The sequence below is a fragment of the Calliphora vicina genome, chromosome 3 (assembly GCF_958450345.1).
Source record: "Calliphora vicina chromosome 3, idCalVici1.1, whole genome shotgun sequence".
In the NCBI taxonomy this organism is placed as follows: Eukaryota; Metazoa; Arthropoda; class Insecta; order Diptera; family Calliphoridae; genus Calliphora; species Calliphora vicina.
The window spans coordinates 37377478-37397698 of NC_088782.1; the positions used below are offsets into that span (position 1 = coordinate 37377478).

Below are 20221 nucleotides of genomic sequence, written 5' to 3' on the forward strand. Positions count from 1 at the left end.
TTTCTGCCAAAGTTCTTCCTTGTTTTTCAATTTTTCAGGTCCGAGTTTGTCTTTTACTATTTTCCATAGGATTTAAGTCTGGTTATTGAGACCTGATGTGTGCTTTGGGTCATTATCTTGCTGGAAGAGCCATTTTAAGGGCATATTGCATTCTGCATGTGGCTTTATAACATTCTCCAAAATATTTACATACAAGTGCTTATCCATATTTTCTTTAATCCAATAAATTGTACCAACGCAATACCAAGAAAAGCATCCCCATATAATAATATTTCCCCAACCATGTTTAAACGTTTTTGGTTTTTGCCATTTTTTGGACGTCTAACCCATGTCTTATCATCACTACCAATTAAATTAATGGTCGTTTCGTCCGTCCACAACACATTTTGCCACTTTTTTATATTTTCTGGCCCAAACCAATCTTTATGATTGCTCCTGATTTTAAATGAAATATTGGTAGTGATTCTATTGTAATGTCCGTAACTGTAAATACTCCTCTGCTACTCATATGTGAAATTTCATGAGAATCGGATTAGCCTATTAGAAAAGACAGACATATTTCCCAAATATTTTGATTTTGTATATGTCCCTTAAATAACTGTTTTTATAAAATAAAATAGTTGTCAAGATAAAAAATGATCAGCTATAGTCTCCATTTATTATTATTGTAGTATTATTGCTTCGTTATGGCAAAATTGTTAGTTAGTGCTATTGCTCAAACAACTTTGTCTTGACAACAAAAGTGATTTATTGTTATGATAAATATTTGTCAAGTGTAGACAGGGGGTTACAGAATAATATAATTATATTCTGGTGAGTTTATAGAATCAATAAAATAGCGAATTTGTTTAATATGTACTATTTATAGGGACTTAAATATTTATATTTTTAATATCGATTAGTTGCGGATTTTGATCTTGCTAGCATTTGGTCAAATGAATTGGAATATCAGGGATATTATCAGTTAGTTTATTCTAGTAAGTAAACATTCTAACTGGAACTTTGGAAACTTGGATTTTGAGATATAGAATCTATGCACTCGACTATAGTGTATTATTTTAGTATCGAATTTTATTCGATATAGATTTTTTTAAAACTTTGGAATTTTTACAAAAAAATTTTAAAAAAAAAAATATTTTTCACTCAATATTTTAATGTTTTCCAAATTTGTCAAAATTTATTATAAAAGATCTTTTTTTCAAATTTGTTATTTTTAATTTAAAAAATAAATATAAAATTTCTCATATTTTTTTTTTTATTCTATCCAAATTTGAATTTAAACTAAAAAATATTATTTAATAATTATGTTTTTTTTTAACTTTTGCAGAGTTCAGCATAATTTCACAATTTTATTTCATTATTTAAATATTTTCTATATAATTCCAGCAAGTTTTTAAGCAAAAATGTTCAAACATTTTTCGCTGTATACTAAAATTTTAACTTAAGCTCTGCAAAATATTTATTCTAGTTGACGTTTTTTTAAATATTAAGGAATAAAAAATTAGTCGAATTTTTTGAAAAAAATATATTTTTCATTATAAATTTGAATAAAATGAAATTCAAATTATTCAATTTTTTAAAAATAGGTATCATTTATTTTTGCACAATAATTTTCTATATTTTTTTTTGTTTAAAAATTTCTTTATTTCAACTACCTTTTCATCATTTTAGTTTATTTGTTTTTATTTTATAATTATTTTTTTTTTATAAATTTAAGCGTTTCTTTTCACAAAACAAAAAATTCACTTTTTATTTCGTGTTTATTTTTTTCCTTCAATTATTTCGAATTTCTCTTTACTTGGCTGGCATAAATTTTGTAATTGATTTTTTCTTGTTTTTTAGATTTTAGTTAAAACGCGTTTTTATTATTTTTATTTTTTTTAATTTTCGTTTCTCTTGTCCGTATTTCAAATCGAATTGAATAGAGAAGAAAACAAGATTTGGTTGTAGCACCGAGTGCTGTTTATGGTTAACTGATTTGTTGTGATTGTCAGTCAGTCAGACTTTTGCCACGATTTGAATTCAATTCCCCACCACTACTACTAACTAACTAACACACACACGCTCTTAAGCAACATCAGTATTGTTTTTCTTGTTTGTTTTACTTTATGGATTTATTTCTGCGTTTTGAAAAATGTTGTCGATTTTTTGCGGTCTTCTCTCTCCGGGTTTTAAAAAAGAAGCAACATCATTTAGTAGTTCTCTAATTAAAGAGAGATGGATAGAGAGAGTGAGTAAACAGGGGGGGGGCTGCCAGATGTTGTTACTCATACACTGAATATTACATTTTGAAAAACTGACCTCAGTCTTTTACTATTAATGATGCATATCGACTGAGTCTTTATAATATCCTGCACCTGGAACTTTCACCTATTGTAGAAGAACAAGAGGCGAGATATTGGATTCTATTCATTATCACCCTTATTTCTTCGGTACTCTGTCAGAATTCGAATACAAAGAAGCTAGAAAAACAGCGAGGACACACATTTAGTTCAGAGCTTACATATGGTTCATTTTAGTTCTAGTTAGAACTAGTTCATTTAGTGCAAGTAATTGAATCGTTCAGTTCGTTCTTGAACTACCCAAGTCTAGTATATATAAGCTTGTCATTCCGTTTGTAATTTCCACATTATTCTTGGCGTAACGTCGAGTTCCAATTTTCAAACAGTCCACACAAAAAATCAGGCTGTATTTCGGAAATAACGTATCGAATATTCGCTTCCAAGTGCTAGATATGGTTTCTGTTTTATCTGCATAGACCTGGGACTTTACATATCCCCAAAATAATCTAATGGCGTCAAATAACATGAATGAGGTCCATTTAGTTCGCCATATATTTCTCTCAGTAAATTAATAGAATCGCGCGCTGTGTGACATGTGGCGCCATCCTGAAGAAACCATATATCTGCAATACTAATGTCTTCCAACTGAGGTACGAAAAAGTTAATAAGCGTGACTCTATACCGCTCAACGTTGACTGTAACGTTCTGACCATCGATATTTGTGAAGACATATGGACGAATGATTCCATCTTTTCTGGATGTTAGGTGTTTTGACCATGGATTTGGGTTATCATCACTCCATTTAACCAAAAGTGTACTTCATCACAGAGCAAATTTTTCAAATGAAATTGAAAATTTAACCATGATTTTCAAAACAAATTTGAACAATTTGCAAACGTTGCTCTTGCATTAGTCTATTCATGATAAACTGCCAGACCAAACTTACCTCTCAAAAACCGTGAACTGTTGAATTAGCTGTAACAGGAAACAGTGCTGCCGATTTTAAGTTCTCCGTCTCAAAAAAACACCCTTTATATATATTATGTATCGTTATAGACAGCGGAGACTATATACATAACTATATCCTTCAGTACGTTGAAATCAACTTTCAGAAGTCCCCAAAAGTATATCTCATCTCCTTTTGAACTCTCATCGTATGTAGATTATAATAACATATATAGTCCAGTTGGAAATCTTCTCAGAACTTCCAATAGTATTTTCGTTTCATCATATTAAATGTTTTTCTAGTCTAACTAAGCATTTTCAGCAGTTATTCTTGCTAGTTCTTCCGCATTTTCATTGTCTTCATATCCAATATGTTTTGGTTCTTAGATATGTGTTACTTTTCAAGCTGCTTTTTGAGACTTCTAACCGATAGAATACGTGTTTGTCCTGGCTGGATGTTAATTTTTATTTATTTTTATTTCTCTAAGATCAGTTACACTAGTGGACAATCTCAGATCTCATACTATGTCACCTCTGGTTGCTGTTGTAACAGCTCTGCTTTTTTCGAAGAAAAAACTTTCGGTTGATGCAGCTATCGCTATGTTGATAATCTTTGGCCAAATGAGACTCGGATCGTTCCGGAGCGAAGATGCAATTGTCATGGTAACGATTCATCTCTGGTCATTAATTATGCTTGTAACTCTAGTAAGTAAACACAAATTAGGATAATGATCTTTAGATAACACCAGATACCGTGATAGTCGGGTTTGTCATAGAATCCAATCATTGTCGGAAACGGATTGGAAAACGACAAAAACGATACATTTGACTTATGAAATCCAATCTAATTTTTTTGTTTAATCGATAAAGAATTTAATTCTAGATTGAATATAAAACCGAAAACTTTCGATTTCACGAGACCAATGTACTTTTTCTGTCATTTTGAAAACCGATTCCGACAACGATTGGATTCTATGACAACCCAGAGTGCCTTTGTTTCATTTTCCCTAAAGAATTAACGACGACATTAGTGTTAAAACTTTGAGGTTAAACTTCCTCTTAAGTAATCCACATGTCATATAGAAGTAGGATTGTTAGTACAGCTATATATGTGGAGGACACACTGAGAGCCCTATGCCCTATGGAGCCCTACGGGGAACCAGAAGGCCTGAAGTCTGTTTCCCAATTCCGAACTTTTATTGCTATCCTCGTACAAGTTTTGTCAGTTGTTGAAGATGGGTCTTCTGAAAACTGTTTCATCAATATTTTTTCTTAAATATGATTCCTAGATATTAATGATATTTGAAATTATCCAATAAGTTACCTCAAGCTCGCGGAATATTCGTAATCATAGGTTCTGATAATCCAAGTATCCTCACGAAGAGACAATGCATCCGATCAACTCACAGCATATTGCGCCATTTATGATGGAGTTCTCATTGGATTTGAACAGGCGCAGATTCAGGGGGAAATGAAATTTCCCATCCCAAAAAGTTTTAATTGAAAAAAGTAAAAAAAGAAAAGTGAAAATAAAATTTACTTTATTCTCCCACCCCCAATGGTTGACCTGGATCCTTGCCTAGCTTTGGACAATTATGTGGTTCAAAAACTACACACACAGCTTTTGTCATTTTAAAATGTGCATTTCTGAGCCTCATAATGTCTTGTTTTGGTGATTTATAGTAGCCGACAAGATCGCTCGGGTTTTTTTAGCGAGATGATTCAATCGCATATCGTATAGCACCAGATAGGAGAACATCCAAAATTTCGATAGTACATTTTAGATACTATAATTGTGTACTAAGCATATTTTCTTGGCTTATAGAGGCTCTTTGACATTTGATGACGGCCATATTTTTTAAGCTACACCTGTCGAATTGGCTGTAATTTATTCTGTTTGTTTTTTAAATCACCTTGGACCGATACAGCGTTCAACAACACGTGCAAATGATAAAATTGTTTTATCAAAATGGATGTTCCGTTTGTCTTTCATCAAAAAATCTGGAAGAATGGGTACATCAACAAATAAAATTGTAGAATTTGGGACGATACCAATTCACATGAGATCCAAGAGCGTCCAATGCCTCATGTGTAGACCTGCGCTGGCGGTCCTTATTTCTTTCAGAACTATATGTTGATGATTACCAGCTTCTTTTGAATTGGATGCTATGGACTCCAACGGTATGTGGTTTCAACAGGATAGCGCTACGTGCACTAGCGATTTAAGGACATGGTCATCTCGCGTAAAGATGATGAGAACTCGCCACCGAGATCATGAGATTTGACCCCGTTAGACTTTTTCTTGTGGAGTTTTCTTAAGTGACATCTCTATGCGAATAAGCCACAAACCACAGCCACTCTCAAAGCCAACGTAACCCATGCCATCGGTTAAATTCTGCCTGATTTATGCGCCAGATTCGTGGAAAATTGTACACATCGGAGGTAGACTGGGTGGACATTTGCACGATGTTATATTCCATACATAATGACATGGATAGGCCTTTCAAACGAATAAAAAATGTCGATGATATCTCACACACACTTTGTTTTATTTAAATTTAAAGATAGGAAGCGCTTAATGAATGACTAGAGTATCCAAAACCTTTGTTTCATCTTTGTAAACGGTTTTTTTAACTTTTCGCTTTTTTGACAAACCGGTTTTTGTAAGCCGGTAAACCGGTTTTAATGAAATATATTTTCTAAAGCTCATTCAAACATATTTATGAAACACTTTGATACCATTTTTAAAAATATTGATTTATTTTATAGAAAATTATAGTATTTGACAATATTTCGTAAAAGATATAAAATAATTGCATAAATATAGAGCCTTAAGATTTCAAAAATGCTAAATTTCCGAAGATTTAGTAAACAATTCTTAACACATTTCCTATAATAAAAATAAATTTAAGGAGACCTTTTTGACATTAAATAAAAATAATATAAACCGGTTAACCGGTTTTTTAAGACAAAAACAGAAACCGTTTAACCGTTTTTTAAAAGACAATAATCAAAACCGGTTTTTGCAAAAACGCACCTTTTCGGTTAAACCGGTTTTTTAAATTTGCCGGTTTTTTGACACTCTATGAAAGACCCATTATTTTAGAATGAGACTTTATTAATCCATAAGTACTGTGTTGTAAACTTATTGGCAAAATATACTAGATGATTTTTGTTCAACCAGAATCTTTTGATTTGACTTAATTTTTGTGCAGTTATCAAGATTTTGCTACATAAATACAATTAACTACAAATTAAAAAAAAATAACTTAAAAGGACCATATTTTCCAAATTGGCTTATTTAGCAAATCTGGTAGCTCTGTGTGTGATAGAAACTGTTAAAATCTCTCACTCTCCAACACAGACTCTTTTGGAATAAATGTCTCTCACCAATACTAGCCTAGTAGCTACTTACTAGCACAGCACTAACTTTAACATCGCTGTGGCTTTTTGCTTGTTTTGTTTTTGTTGTAAAATCATTTTGTTTTTGGCTTTTGCTTTATGTGTGTTTGTTTTTATTTGTTTTTTGATTTTCTATTTGGAACTTTACTTGATGATGACTAGGGTTTTAAATGTGGTGCTGCTGCTGTTGTTGTTGTTGTTCTCTTAGTGCGGCGTTGCTTATTTCTTACTTTTTTTCATACAAACTTAACACAAATACAGACAACAACAAACTGGTTTACAAAATATACAACAGCAGCAACAGCACCAACAACTACAAAATCTACAACATTCCTAAAGTTTTATTTAGCTGCTTGCGCTGCTTTTTTTTAGTAAGTCAGCAAGAAAAAAAAAATGGTAGTATAAGATCATTTTCTAGTTTTAAATCGCATAAATTTACCAAGAAATCAAAAATTCTTTCACTTTTGTTGTTACACAAGTTAAAATTAAACTAAATTACTAAAATTATACAATATTTTAAGCTGTTTTAATTTAAATTGACACTCACACTCACTTCTTCATTCACTTGTTGTTTGGTTTGTTTGTGGCACAAATTTAGCAAATTGCAATATTTTTGTGTATTTGCATGTGGTAATTGTATCCTCTTTTCCGTTTAATAACTTTTTTTGTTATTTTTTGCGTATTTTGTTTATTCACTTGTTTTTATTTATTAATTTCTTTTTTCACAAAGCGGTTTTTGTGTAATATATATTTTTTTCATAATAGTTTTTTACTAGTGTTGGTTTTTTTCTTACTTTTTTTAGCTTATTCTTTTTCTTTTAGTAAATTTGATTCTCCGCGTTCATGTCCACTCGTTTTAAAACACAACTCTCAACTGAATCTCGAAAACGGTTTTGAAAATATTTTTCCAACTTGGGTTTTCGTTGTTGTTGCTTTTTACTTGTTGCTCATTTTCTATTTAGCTCTCAGTGTTTATTTATCTCTCTATGCCTGGTTTACTTACTTTTTTAATCAGTGCTGCCACATAAATTTTACATCATGTCCCCAATCTGACTGATAATCGTTTGAAATGTCCCCAATTAATTTCAAAATTGAATTCCTTAATTTATCTCCAAAATTTTATAATTATGAAATTTCATATTTATTTCTATTGCTTCTTACTAAATTTTATTACTTTATTGAAGTTTAACAAAATGTTTATGGTTTATTTTGATTGTATTAAATATTTTTAATATACATACATATTTTTGTGTTTTGATAAATTACACAGCAAGTGTTCGATTTTTATACCCTTCACCATAGGGTATATATAAGTTTGTCATTCGAATTTTGACCTATTTTTGACCCATATCTGGATTACTAAATCATTAATATAGACAATATGGATACCTAATGATAAATATTTCAAAGGCCTGTGCAACGACGTATATAAGACCATAGTAAGTTGGACCTACAATGGGTCAAAAACAGAAAAAATATTTTTAACCCGAATTTTTTTTTTCACAAAAAAATTTTTTTCACTAAATATTAAAAAAAAAAAAATTTAAAACAATTCGAACATTTTTTTCCAAAAAATTAAAAAAACAACTTTGGAAAAAAAATTAATTTTGTTTCCCTAAAAATATTTTAAATTTTTATTTTGAAGTTTAATTGGGAGAAGGGTATATAAGACTCGACACAGCCGAATATAGCTCTCTTACTTGTTTTTAATAATTTACGCAAATGAAAATATAATTGTATAGTAATTTTATTAGTTACTCTCAAATTTACAAAACAAACAATTAAGTAGCCACTCCTATTCTTATACAAATACAATATTTTAGTCTTTACATAGTCCTATTTTAGCTTCAATCGTAGGTTCTTTATGTTAAAATTTTAGCTTCAATCGCAGCTCCTTATATAGCTCAATTTCAATCGTATCTCCTTATATAGTCCAATATTAGCTTCAATCGAAGGCCTTTAAGTATGTAGTACAATTTTGCTTTAATCATAGGTATTTTATAGTCCAATTTTTGCTTCAATCGTAGGTCATTTATAAGTCAATATTAGCTTCAATCGTAGGTTTTTAAGTAGTACAATTATGCTACAATCGTAGATCATTTATAAGTAAATTTTAGCTTCAATTGTAGGTCCTTCATAGTCCAATTTTAGCATCAATCGTAGGTCATTTATAATCCAATTTTTTCATAGACCATTTTAGTCCAATTTTAGCTTTAACCGAATATTCTTATTTAGTCCAATTTCAGAATCAATCATAGGTCCTTATGTAGTCCAATTTTAGCTTTAACTAAAGGTTCTTATTTAGTACAATTTCAGCATCAGTCATAGTTCCTATGTAGTCCAATTTGGGCTTCAATCGTAGGTCCTTTATAGTCCAATTTTACCATCGTGGGTAGTCCCCATTTTTATCCACTCAATGTTCTTCTTTCATTCCACTCAACATTTATTCGGTTCCAGCTTTGACTGCTACTTGTTTGTGTTTTTTGTTTTTTATACGGATAAAAAGTGAATCGTTCTTAATTCTCAAATACATAGTTTGCAAAAAAAGAAACTCTGTTGCTGCAATTGATTTATTTATTGCGCGGCATGCATGTTTTTATTTTATACCGACGAAACAAACTATGGTAGCTAGCGTCAGCAAAGACAGACGGATAACTGTTTTTTATTGCAATTTTTTTCCAGAACGTTTTTTTAAAAAGAAAAAATCATGTTTTTAGAGAAAAACAAAATTAAGAAAAAAGTGTGTTTGGTTTTTAGTTCTCTTAGAAAAACCGTTTTGAAAGAAACCACAAAAATCGTTATTTGAAAGAAACTCCATTACCAACACCAGAATTGCGCAGACGAAAATAACATTGTATTGATAAACCTGCATTATCTGTGGTGAGAAACGTTATAATCGACTCAACCGTATAACTGCGTTATCTTTTAAATATATTAACTGCATACCGGTGTTGCCGACAAAACTGTTTAACCTGCATAACTGAAAACTTGATGGTTCATGACTCTGCTGCCAGAAAAAAAATTAAAGGTGGAGGAACTGTTTTTCTGATGGTTCATGATTCTACTGCATGAAAAAAATATAAATAATTTAAAGGTTGAGGAACTGTTTTTCGGATTTTAAACTCTGGCTCACGTAGATTAAAACCATTTTTTTTAACCAGGAATGGGAAGGATCGAAACAGGGGTAAGTCACCTCCCATACAAATTATATAGTTATTTCTAAATATCTTGAGAAATATTATTACGAAATTCTTCAAACTTTGTTTGAAAAGCTCTCTTATCATTTGGATTATACATTACATTACATTGTTTATCCGAAAATGGTCGGGATTAGATTTGTGGGTTTGGCACCTCCCATACGTAGTTAATAATTAATATATAATATTAATAAACTTTTTAAAATAATCAGAATTGTATTAGTGGGCGTGGTACCTTCCACACAAAGTAAATAGAAATTTCGAATACTTTCATATAATAGTGAAAGTCTTCAAACTTTACACGATTCAATTTCTTATCACTGTTTGAGGTTTGACCAAAAATGCGAGGGATTGGAAAAATGTGAGGTGAGTATACAAAGAAAGAAAATAGTTACATATTTCTAATTATCTGTAGAACTATAAATGGAAGATTATTCAAACTTAGTTCAAATAGTTCTCTTATCATTTATAGACTGACGGAAAATGTTCGGAATTGCATTTATTTTTTTTAAATTCATTAAACTTTTTTATTTTAGTACGAATTGTATTGAATTAAAATTTAGTTTTTAGAATGACAAAACCGAAAGCGGATTTTATTAAAAACACAAACTAATTAGACCCTTAAGGCTGGGTTAGCCGACTGTTGATGGAATGTAACCGTAATGACTTAACTTAACACTTTAGTGTGATTATAGCACATTAAAAATGTGTAACTAGAATTTGATATTGTTACGAAATTGTACTTGAATTCAAATATAACGATTTAATGGCTGATTTAAAAGTAGCCTAATGCTTTCAAATAGCAGTGCCCAAACTTTAACATATCTGTGGGCATTATTAACATTGAATAAAAGCTTTCAGTTGACCATTGATCGTAAGTTGGCAACGCTGTTTGCTGCGACCGTATATTCGAATTCGAATATTCAGTTAAAGATCATTGTAGAAAGTACACCACAGATGGCGTATGTATTAGAAACCTCTAGACAGTTAAAGAGAAATCTAGGGTGCAGATGGCAGTGTTACAAATAGTGACAGAGGTTGCAGTCGTGAGAGAGTTTATCAGAGACGCTATTCGAATAAACATCAACTGAGTGCCTTAAAGTGTGCTGTATTTTTCAAGTGAATTCGTGTACATTATAAAGTGTCCGTATTTCTGCGAATTAATAAACGTGTATAAAAAACACTGAGTGACTATTTAATTCTGTGGTTGTTGTACATTTTAAATAAACAAAGAGTTGTTACAATTTTTAAACTACTAAACGGCTTTTATTTGCAATCAAAAGTATCCAGTTTATTTAAAGGAAATAAACAAACGTTTTGAAAAGGTTAAAACGTAACAATATACAAATCCACACAAATTATTTTTTAGCGGTTGAAAGTTGAATATAAAACCAATATTGTATGCTATTTTACAAAAAATAAGTATTTTAGCAATTTAATTGCTTTTGAAAATCAATGCTGTTAGCAGTTGTCAAGTAAGAAACAAAACGAAATTCAGTTTCTAACAGGTTGAGGCGTTACAGTTACGTTACATTTTATAAATATAACTGCCCTAAGTACTTCACGCACAACAAAAACGACCAGCTGTTCCTTTAAGGATACATTACGATCGGCTAACCCTTTCTCAATACAACTTCGCATAAGCAAAACACAAAACAGCTGATTCGTTACGGAACGAAACTTTCAAACTAATTTTGCCTTTTGCCACACAACGTTAACGTTACGTTCCAGTAATTGGTTTTTCAAAATTTAGTGTTGGTAACATATTTTTCTAGCACACAATCAATCAACTCTGTAACTACTTGTAACGATTTTTTTTAAACAATTTTTAAATAAATAAATAGAATACAAATTTATTATTATATTCATATGTATGTATATTCTAATAATAATTATGTTATTAAGAATTTAATATTAGTTTATTAACTTATAAAAATATTCCTGTCTTAATTCTATACCTCTTTAAGCAACTGTGTGTTATTGAATAATTTTATGTTGGTAGTGCCGTCATAATGACCAACATTACCACAGAACAGTTGTAAAAACAGAGTAATATTAAATTTTATTCGACCTTTTGGATCATTTAAGCAGCAACATGAGCAAAACTATTTTTTATATTAGTTTTTTTGAAGTGAGAAATGAGGGGTCTTCAAACCTAACAAACCCATAAGAAATACAAGGTGTGTGTATTAAGTTTGATGTAAGCCGGATGAACCGTATTATTTCTACTACTACTTTTTTTTGCAACTCTGGGTGGTTTTTAGCTAAAATAACTAACTGTGTGTATTTCAGTTTCTCACACACACAATCAGTTGAGCTCGCGATGTGGAAAAGAAAAAGTCGGGCGTGGAAGTCAAGTTAAAATAAATTTTACTAGAAAGAAAAAAAATTCAACTTGAAACTTAATTTTTCTTTTACACAAGAAAATCAAATAGAAACCAATTATTTTATTGAAAATATATTTAAATAAATATTTCGCCAATAGGAAAATATGTGTTTGGTAGAGTGAAAAATAAGTATTAACAACAAATAAAAGGTGAAGTTTTTGTGAGTGTGTGTCAGTCCAATCGTCTTCCAAATAAAGTGACGTGACGGGAAAAATAATAAAAGAAAAAATCACAGAACGGAGAATTTTTTTCTTAATAGCTCTCTATTACTCCTCTGCTAAGTTCTTTTGGCAAAATTTTCAGTTATCTACCAATTGAAAAAAAAGATAAAGAAAAGCTAGAAAGAAAATAACAAATTAAGAGAAAAGTTTTAATAATTTAAAAGAACGGCCGGTTAAAAACATCAAGTTATTTAACTTGTTGTTAAAAAATAATGTAATTAAATTAAAATTTAAAAAAAGTAAAAAATAAAGGAACACATGAGAGGGAACAACCCTTTTATTATGCTGAACATCCAGTAGTTCTAAAGGAAAAGAAAAACAAAGATAAAAAAGAGTAGCAAAAGCAAGAGGAGATAAAATATAAAGTGTTGAAGATGAAAAAAAGTGCAGAATATTTAAAAAGAATTTGTTTAAAGTGCAAAAAATTCAATGTTTGTTAAGGGATTATAGATTTTATTTTTTAATTTTTTTAACTTAAAAAACTTTTATTTATTGTTTTTTTATCTATTTCTTTTTGCAGTTTTAGTGAATGTGCATAAATAATGTGTATAAATGAATACACTAAACAAAATCTAAAGAAATAATTTATACAGCATCCAATTTATGCCAATAATTAAAATAAATACAAAAAAAAGTGTTAATAAGTGAGAGGTGGAGAAGAAATAAATAATAACAATTTACAAAGATTTTTTTGAACTTTTTTGTGTTAAAAAGGCAAAAAATTAAAGTAACAAAAAATAGCAAATCAAAATGGCGCACCAGCAGCAACTTGCCTCGGTGAATTGTTCATTGGATGATATCGATTTAGCTGCTTTAAGGGTAATTTATTATTTTTTCTGTTTTTTTACAACAATTTAAATTAAATACTTTACTCTATCTAGCTCCTTACAAATTAAATTTAACCATTTGCATTAATCATATCTTAAAACAACAACAACAAAAACGAAAACATAAAATATGGGGGAACAAGAAAATATGTAATTAGAAATCAAAAATTAACAAGAAAATTGATATGACTTCCATTCATCAAAATTTCCTTTGTTAACTTGTCTTCTTTCTTCGTCGTGTTATTTCTTTCTTTGCTGCTTGCTGCTCTTCTAGCGGTGTGTTGTTTTTGTGTGTTTTTTTTCTGGTTCTATGTATGAGAGTAGTTTGCCGTATCTGTGAGTGTTGGTGTTTGTGTGTTTTGTTGTTTTTATGTTTTCTCTCTGTTTCATTTTCTTTTGGGATTTTTCTGTGTGCGTTTTTGTGTTTGTGTTTTTTTGTTGTATATTTTGTGCGATGATGTTGGGGTTCTACGCCCTCTTTGTGCTTCTTTGTGTTATTTAGAGTTGCCAAATCCCTATGTAAATCTCATTTGCATGCAATTTTCAGTGCATGGAAAGGAATTTCTTTGAATTAAAGTAGAAAAACTACTTAATGAATGTTTTTTTTATAGTGTGGGTAGTTTTAAATTGAATTTAAACCTGTTTAGGTTGTCTTTTAGTTTAAAATCTGACAGGAATTTATTAATAAAGTTGTTGGATTTATAATTATTTCTATGAATTTCTTTATAATATTAATATTGAACTTCAATAACAAGGATTATTAGTTTAAGGTCATAAGTTAATATGGGTAGCAATATGCAGGTATATAGAAAATACAGTATGCTTAGATGGGTATGTTTTTTCCTACTTCCTGAATCCTATTAGATACACAATTTTACCTACTTTTTGGGAAATACATTCATGCGGGAATATTCAATTGGGAAAAACAATTATAACCCATGAAATAGGTATAATAGTTATGTACATCTGTAAAGTCATTATAGATCTAATTCAAAGATTGCAAATTTAAAATAGTTTTGTGATTGGCATCAGTTTTTCCAAAATATGTTATTTAATATGAAAAATAAAAAGGTCAGAACATTAAATATTTGAGGGTTTAAATTGACAAATTATGAATTGTCATAAAAATTAAATTCTCCCATGTTTCAACAAATTTTTTAGTAAAAATTCACCTTCGTAATTTCCACAATATAATTTTCCGACCCTATAAAGTATATATATTCTGGATCCTTATAGATAGCGTAGTCGATTAAGCCATGTCCTAAGCCCCCAAATCAATACATCAATATCTCTGGACTTCTTCCGGCTCGGTTGCTATTTAAAATCGAGAAAATCGGTCCACAAATTGCTGAGATATAAGGAAAAAACCAGCCTATGACCTCTATCTGGATTACTAAGTCATTAATATAGACAATATGGATATCTAATGATAGATATTTCAAAGACCTTTGCGACCATAGTAAGTTAGACCTACAATGGGTCAAAATCGGAAAAACAAATTTTTTAACCCGAATTTAAAAAAAAAAAAAAAATTAAAAAACAAAAAACATTTTTTAAAATTTAAAAAAAAAAATTAAAAAACAATTCGAAAAAAAAAATTTCCCAAAAAATTAAAAAACTACTTTGGAAAAAAAAATTAATTTTGTTTACTTAAAAATATTTAAAATTTTTATTTTGAAGTATAATTTGGTGAAGGGTATATAAGATTCGGCACAGCCGAATATAGCTCTCTTACTTGTTTAAAAAAACAGTTATGTTTCGCAAAATTGTTTTAATGGAAAGCACGAATTTAAAAGATTTTACTTTAATTTTTATTATTTCGATCATAAACTTTAATGAAAAGCAAACTATGTATTTTAAATAAAATGGGTCGTGGAAAACACAACAGAGCGGAAAAACGCAAAATAATCAAAAAACTAATAGAGAAGTCTTATAGAGAAGTTGCTCGATTGGTTGGGTGTTCTAACAAAATGATTCACAACGCAATTAATTACAAAGAAAAGGCTGAAAGTCGTGGAAGAAAACGATTCGCGAGGTCGCCAAAAGTCTGATCCGCGAGAGCAAAAAAGATCTTTTCAAAGCTGCAGACGAACTAAAAAAGGGACCTTAACCCTCTAACCCACAAACTTTAAAAAGCTAAAAAAAGGTTGTCGATTAAGTTATGTTAGGGTAATTGCGACCCAACAAACTCAGAACAGCCACCAGAAACTAATTTGCAAATTATATTTTGGAACTAGGTGCAAAAAGGTGAAGAGTGCCTCAGGGCACTGTTGCCGGTTTAGGTTTAAAAAACAATAAGAAGTAAATTTTAATTACGATTTTATTGAAAAACTAATGAAAAAGATACAAAAAGTAAGAAAATATTTTTTACTTTGTACGATGATACTCATAAAAACTATTTTTGGCCTTTGAGAAGCATAAATGAAGATCGCATTTTGAGCAAACACACTGTGTTTGCGTTCTCTTCCACCTTTTTTGTCTAATATGAACCGATATTGTCATAACGGACGTCATTAACTGGATGTTTCGCCAACTTTTGAACTTCCTGGCTGTGGATCTTCTTATGGAGTACCAACTGATCATGAGTCAAGGTTGATCATCTGTCATTCCTATCATTTTTTTATATAACAAAAAAGTAAAAAACTATGAAATATAACATGCCGATAAATTTAGCCGCAACAGTGCCTTGAGTTTTTGCATTCTCAACACAGTTTTTGTTAATTATTTAACATTTACAAATGCATAGACTGAAAGAAGAATATCTTACCTTTTAAAAAAATATTTCGAATAGATCGGGCAACTTTGATTTAAAAAAAAAAAAATCACACACAAAATTTGTTCAGACAGAACAAAAACTAAAAGTCAGCATGCATTTCGACCTTCGCGAAAAATCTTAACAAATCTGTAACTAAAATCTCCGTTAAATTAAAAAAAAAAAACTATAATTACTTTTTGAGATAATTGGTGTTTTGTAATGCATGACTTGAGGCACTCTTGCGGGTTTTTCCTATTCAAATTCAATGTGAAAAACTTCCCGGGGAATTTTTTATTCATGATTGGGCTAAATATAACCGAGACAGCACAAGCAGTTCACACATGTCTTAGAGAACATAATTTAAAAGCGTGCAGTTTAAGAAAGGCCCCTCTTTTAAACGAAAAACATATCTTTAAGCGCATGAAGTTCGCAAAGGGACATATAAATTGGCCAGTCCAAAAGTGGAAGAATGTTTTATGTACAGATGAGAGCTTTACTCTTGTTATGTTTGGTGCAAAAGGTTGTCGCTCATACGTCACACGTCCTCAAAACTGAAGTTATGACTTTGAAGCGGAAGACAAAGATCGCCCAATCTGTGGGATCTACTCAATCTGCAATTTCAAAACATTTGCAAGAAGTATGATTCATCCAAATGCACTGCAATTGAGTAACATACGAATTGAAGATGAGAGACCTTGAAAGACGATTTTGTATGTCTCAACTCAAGCCTGAACTCTATAAAAGAAAATCATATTTTCAACGAATCGTTAAAAAAAACACCCATTACCATAAACGGAAGTGTAAGAGATCGTATGTGAAGGCCGGCTAATAAGCCAAATCGAGGGAAATTTCCTTTCCCCCCAAGGGCTTCAATTTCAAAAAAGTACCAAACAAATGTCTACTAATTTCTTAAGTAGATAAATAGAAATTTTGAATGTTTTTGATATCTTTAATAAGTTATGAGGTTAACGAATTTACCCATTTATAACCCCTAAACCTTCGAATTTCAAAGTGGATCTAAATAGGGAATCCCAATTTCATGTCTTTACCGTTTGGTATTTGGGCTGGACGTGCCTAACATGCTTAAAGTAATATGTAACTGTAAAAGTAAATTTTAATTCACTAATAACCAGCTAAATTGTTAGACTAACAACAAAATAGTGTGACTGGACAGTTGTTGAAAGTAATTAAAATAACATTAGGCTATTTTTAAAATGGACAAAACCCTTACTTTACTAATCTCCTCAAAATGTTGAGGAGATATTACTAAATACTTTTTTTAATTTCTGCTTTAAAACAACAAATATTTATTAAAATCGATTACACATATTTAACACATAGGAGGGAGGTTATTTTTCAAAAAGAATTTAATTTAAAACAATGACAACATAAAACTTTAATCTCTTTAAAGCACCACAAACAACAGAAAATACATAAATACTCTCACTCGCCAGTACACTTGCACATCCATTCACATGCAATGTTAATACAACTCCTCATAATTTCTTAACGAAATAAAAGTAGCAGTAAAGAGGCCTTCCTAAAGGCCTTATTTTGCAGAAATTATTGCACTCAGCCTCAATGCAACAACTACTACTCGTATGCTAGAGCGCTAATAGAAGCCCTACTAGAAAGACTTCCTTTGAAGGCTTGTAATGTAACCTGCCTGCTAATGCTTTAAAAAAGAGGTTTATTTAGGAAAATTTTGCTAATAACATCGTGGAAATGTCCGACAAAGCTTCGCTGGATGGCGTGCATCCGAAATATACAATTTCCCATGACTCTGGCACAAAGACGCCGATAAATTTTAAAAGCCGAAATTTGTTCGGCTTGATAATAGCCGCCGTTTCTGATAAAAGTTCCTTAGTAATTTTCGGAATTTTACTTTTTAAATTTTTTGTTATTTAGAATTTGAGTAGCTATTCATTAGTTGGCTGACAATCGGCTTTTAGCCGAACCCTAACTTTGTTGGAGTCAGCCGCCGCCGGGAAATTTAGTCGGCGCAGATCTCTGCTCTGGCATATAAATGAAGCTGAATTTGAACGATGTTATAGGTTATGTTGGCTTTATGGGCCGCTGTTGTTTGTTGAATTTTCTTCTGCAAAAAAGCCAAATAGCACGAACTCGATGGCCATGCCCACAAATCCCTCGTGCAGGATAAGCATAGGTTATGTTGCCTTTAAGGGCCGCTGTTGTTTGTGGCTTATTTGCAGAAGAAAAGTCTAACGGGGTTAAACAGCACAATCTCGGTGGCCAATTCATATCACCTCCACTTGACATGACCATGCCCACAAATCGCTTGGGCAGAATAAGCTTTGTGTTACGTAGCGCCATGCTCTTGAAACCACATATCGTTGGTGTCTATATCATCTAATTCAGGACAAAAGAAGTTGACCTATTGACGACGATGGCCTGGGCAAAGTCTTTCTCTAGAACATGTTCTGAAAGAAGGCAGATTGTAATTAATATTGGATCTAAATAGTTATTTAGGCCTACAAAGTGAAGCCCTAACAATATTTCTCCCGCTGGTTATTAGAGAGTGGTTGGTTGGTTGAATGGTGGTATGTAGTGATGGGGGGTGTAAAATAAAAATAACAGGAAATTTTCTAAAAGGTTGAAACATGATTTTCTTCTACTGGTATGTGTAGTCCTATGTATAGAAGCATGTGTTTCTATTTGTACATATCTGTATATCCAAATGGGGTGTTTACAGGTCATAGAGGAAAAAGAATCGTTTTAATGAAATATGAGATGTTTTTGCTTTCCTTCTTCTTGTTGTTGTTGTTTTTGTTGCTTGCCAAACAAAAGTAAACAGCTCTAACAACAAAACAATAACCGCAACAATAAGCTTAAGTAAAACGAACAAGGCGCAGAAGAAAATGAATGAAAAGAAGGAGAACTGAATATAAAAAAAGTGGCAACAAAATAAGCCAGACAATTATGTGACCGGCCGGTGGGGTAAAATAATATAATAAAATATAAAGAAAAGAAGATCAAGAACAAAATGTATAGCAAATAAACAAATTGCATTTATAATATAAAAATTTTAATATGATAAAAGGGATTTGCTAATATAATAACTGACAAATGTTGGATTTATTGTTTGATTTTGTATTAAATTTCGAATAATTTACTAGTGAGAATAAATAAATATTTCTATAACATGTTGTTAAGAGTTTTAAAAGATTTAAATTTAAGGGAGAGAATACAAATGTGAGATAATTTTTTTTTTTAATCAGCGATGGGAAATTCATTGGAATTGTAATGTTTTGTTAATATAGCTGAGTCCAAAAATATGTTTGTTACTGATAAATTATAAAATAAAATTAAGTTTAGTATTGAGTATTAGGAATTATTTTGATCCCAAATCTGATCACTTGAAGGTGGAAATACCTTAAAATTTAAGATCTGCTTACAATTATCTTCTCATTTTCTATCAATTAATTAAAAAAGTTAATGAATGTTTTTCAGTCGAACGCAAAAATGAGAGTGGAGAAGGAGAGCATTGTCTATTATAACTTGAAGAGGGTCAAAAATATCTAAAGTATTATTTAACTATTTGCGGTTTAGTGGTCACTTTACTAACCACCTTTTCTATAGTCTTTAAAACATTGTTTATTGGAATCTATTCGCATTTTGCTAAACAATTACACTTTTTGAAGTCATCGGTTATTGTTTTTTTTAAAAAACTTTGGCGTCAGCGAGCTCTGGTTAGATTAATATATAATTTGAAAATATTGTAAACCGCAGTTTTTTTAAGAGACTTTCACGCTTTCAATAAAAAAAGCACAGAGTGTTTATTGTTCATCGAATTCAGAGTTACTTTGCTATATCGTTTGTTTACTCAGAAAATTTAAACAAAATGATTAGATTTCAAAGAAATTTATACGCTACGAAAATTTGTATCATAATTATTTTTAATATCAACCGCAACTGTGGTTAGTAAACTAACCATCCCACTCCACAAAACACCTTGTAATGGGGTGTCTGTTTTAGGTTTTGAATTATTTTTTCTTACTTTTTATAAAAAACTGAACTGATTAAAGCAAAAATGCAATTGTTTTGATTTTAAACATATAAACATAAAACCGATAAATATTAAAAACAATTTTAAGAAAAAAAAATTTTTCTTTTTTTAAAAATTTAAAAAAAAAACTGGTGAAAAATAAAATTTGGTAAAAAAAAATATAATACGACTGCATATG

At 30.6% G+C, this 20221-nt stretch overlaps 2 protein-coding genes across 9 annotated transcripts in view; one reads left to right on the top strand and one right to left on the bottom strand.

The window, feature by feature from the left end:
* kst (spectrin beta chain, non-erythrocytic 5 kst) overlaps positions 1-7499 on the bottom strand; it is a 132507-nt gene extending 125008 nt beyond the window's left edge. Inside the window, exon 1 of one of the 3 annotated variants that reach the window (XM_065504714.1) lies at positions 7183-7499. The gene's annotated coding sequence lies outside the window, so the exon portion shown is untranslated. Of the gene's footprint in view, positions 1-1655; positions 1843-7176 lie in introns of those variants that run through there. The other 2 variants (XM_065504713.1, XM_065504715.1) reach the window with 2 other exon arrangements.
* A 4628-nt stretch (positions 7500-12127) lies between these two features.
* The window catches only part of msn (serine/threonine-protein kinase msn), a 159953-nt gene continuing 151859 nt past the window's right edge, over positions 12128-20221 (top strand). For all 6 annotated transcript variants that reach the window (XM_065504414.1, XM_065504417.1, XM_065504418.1 and 3 more), the window contains exons 1-2: positions 12128-12362; positions 12955-13253. In XM_065504414.1, the coding sequence (XP_065360486.1) occupies positions 13185-13253 (69 nt within the window). In that variant the 5' untranslated portion in view covers positions 12128-12362; positions 12955-13184. The remainder of the gene's footprint in view (positions 12363-12954; positions 13254-20221) is intronic.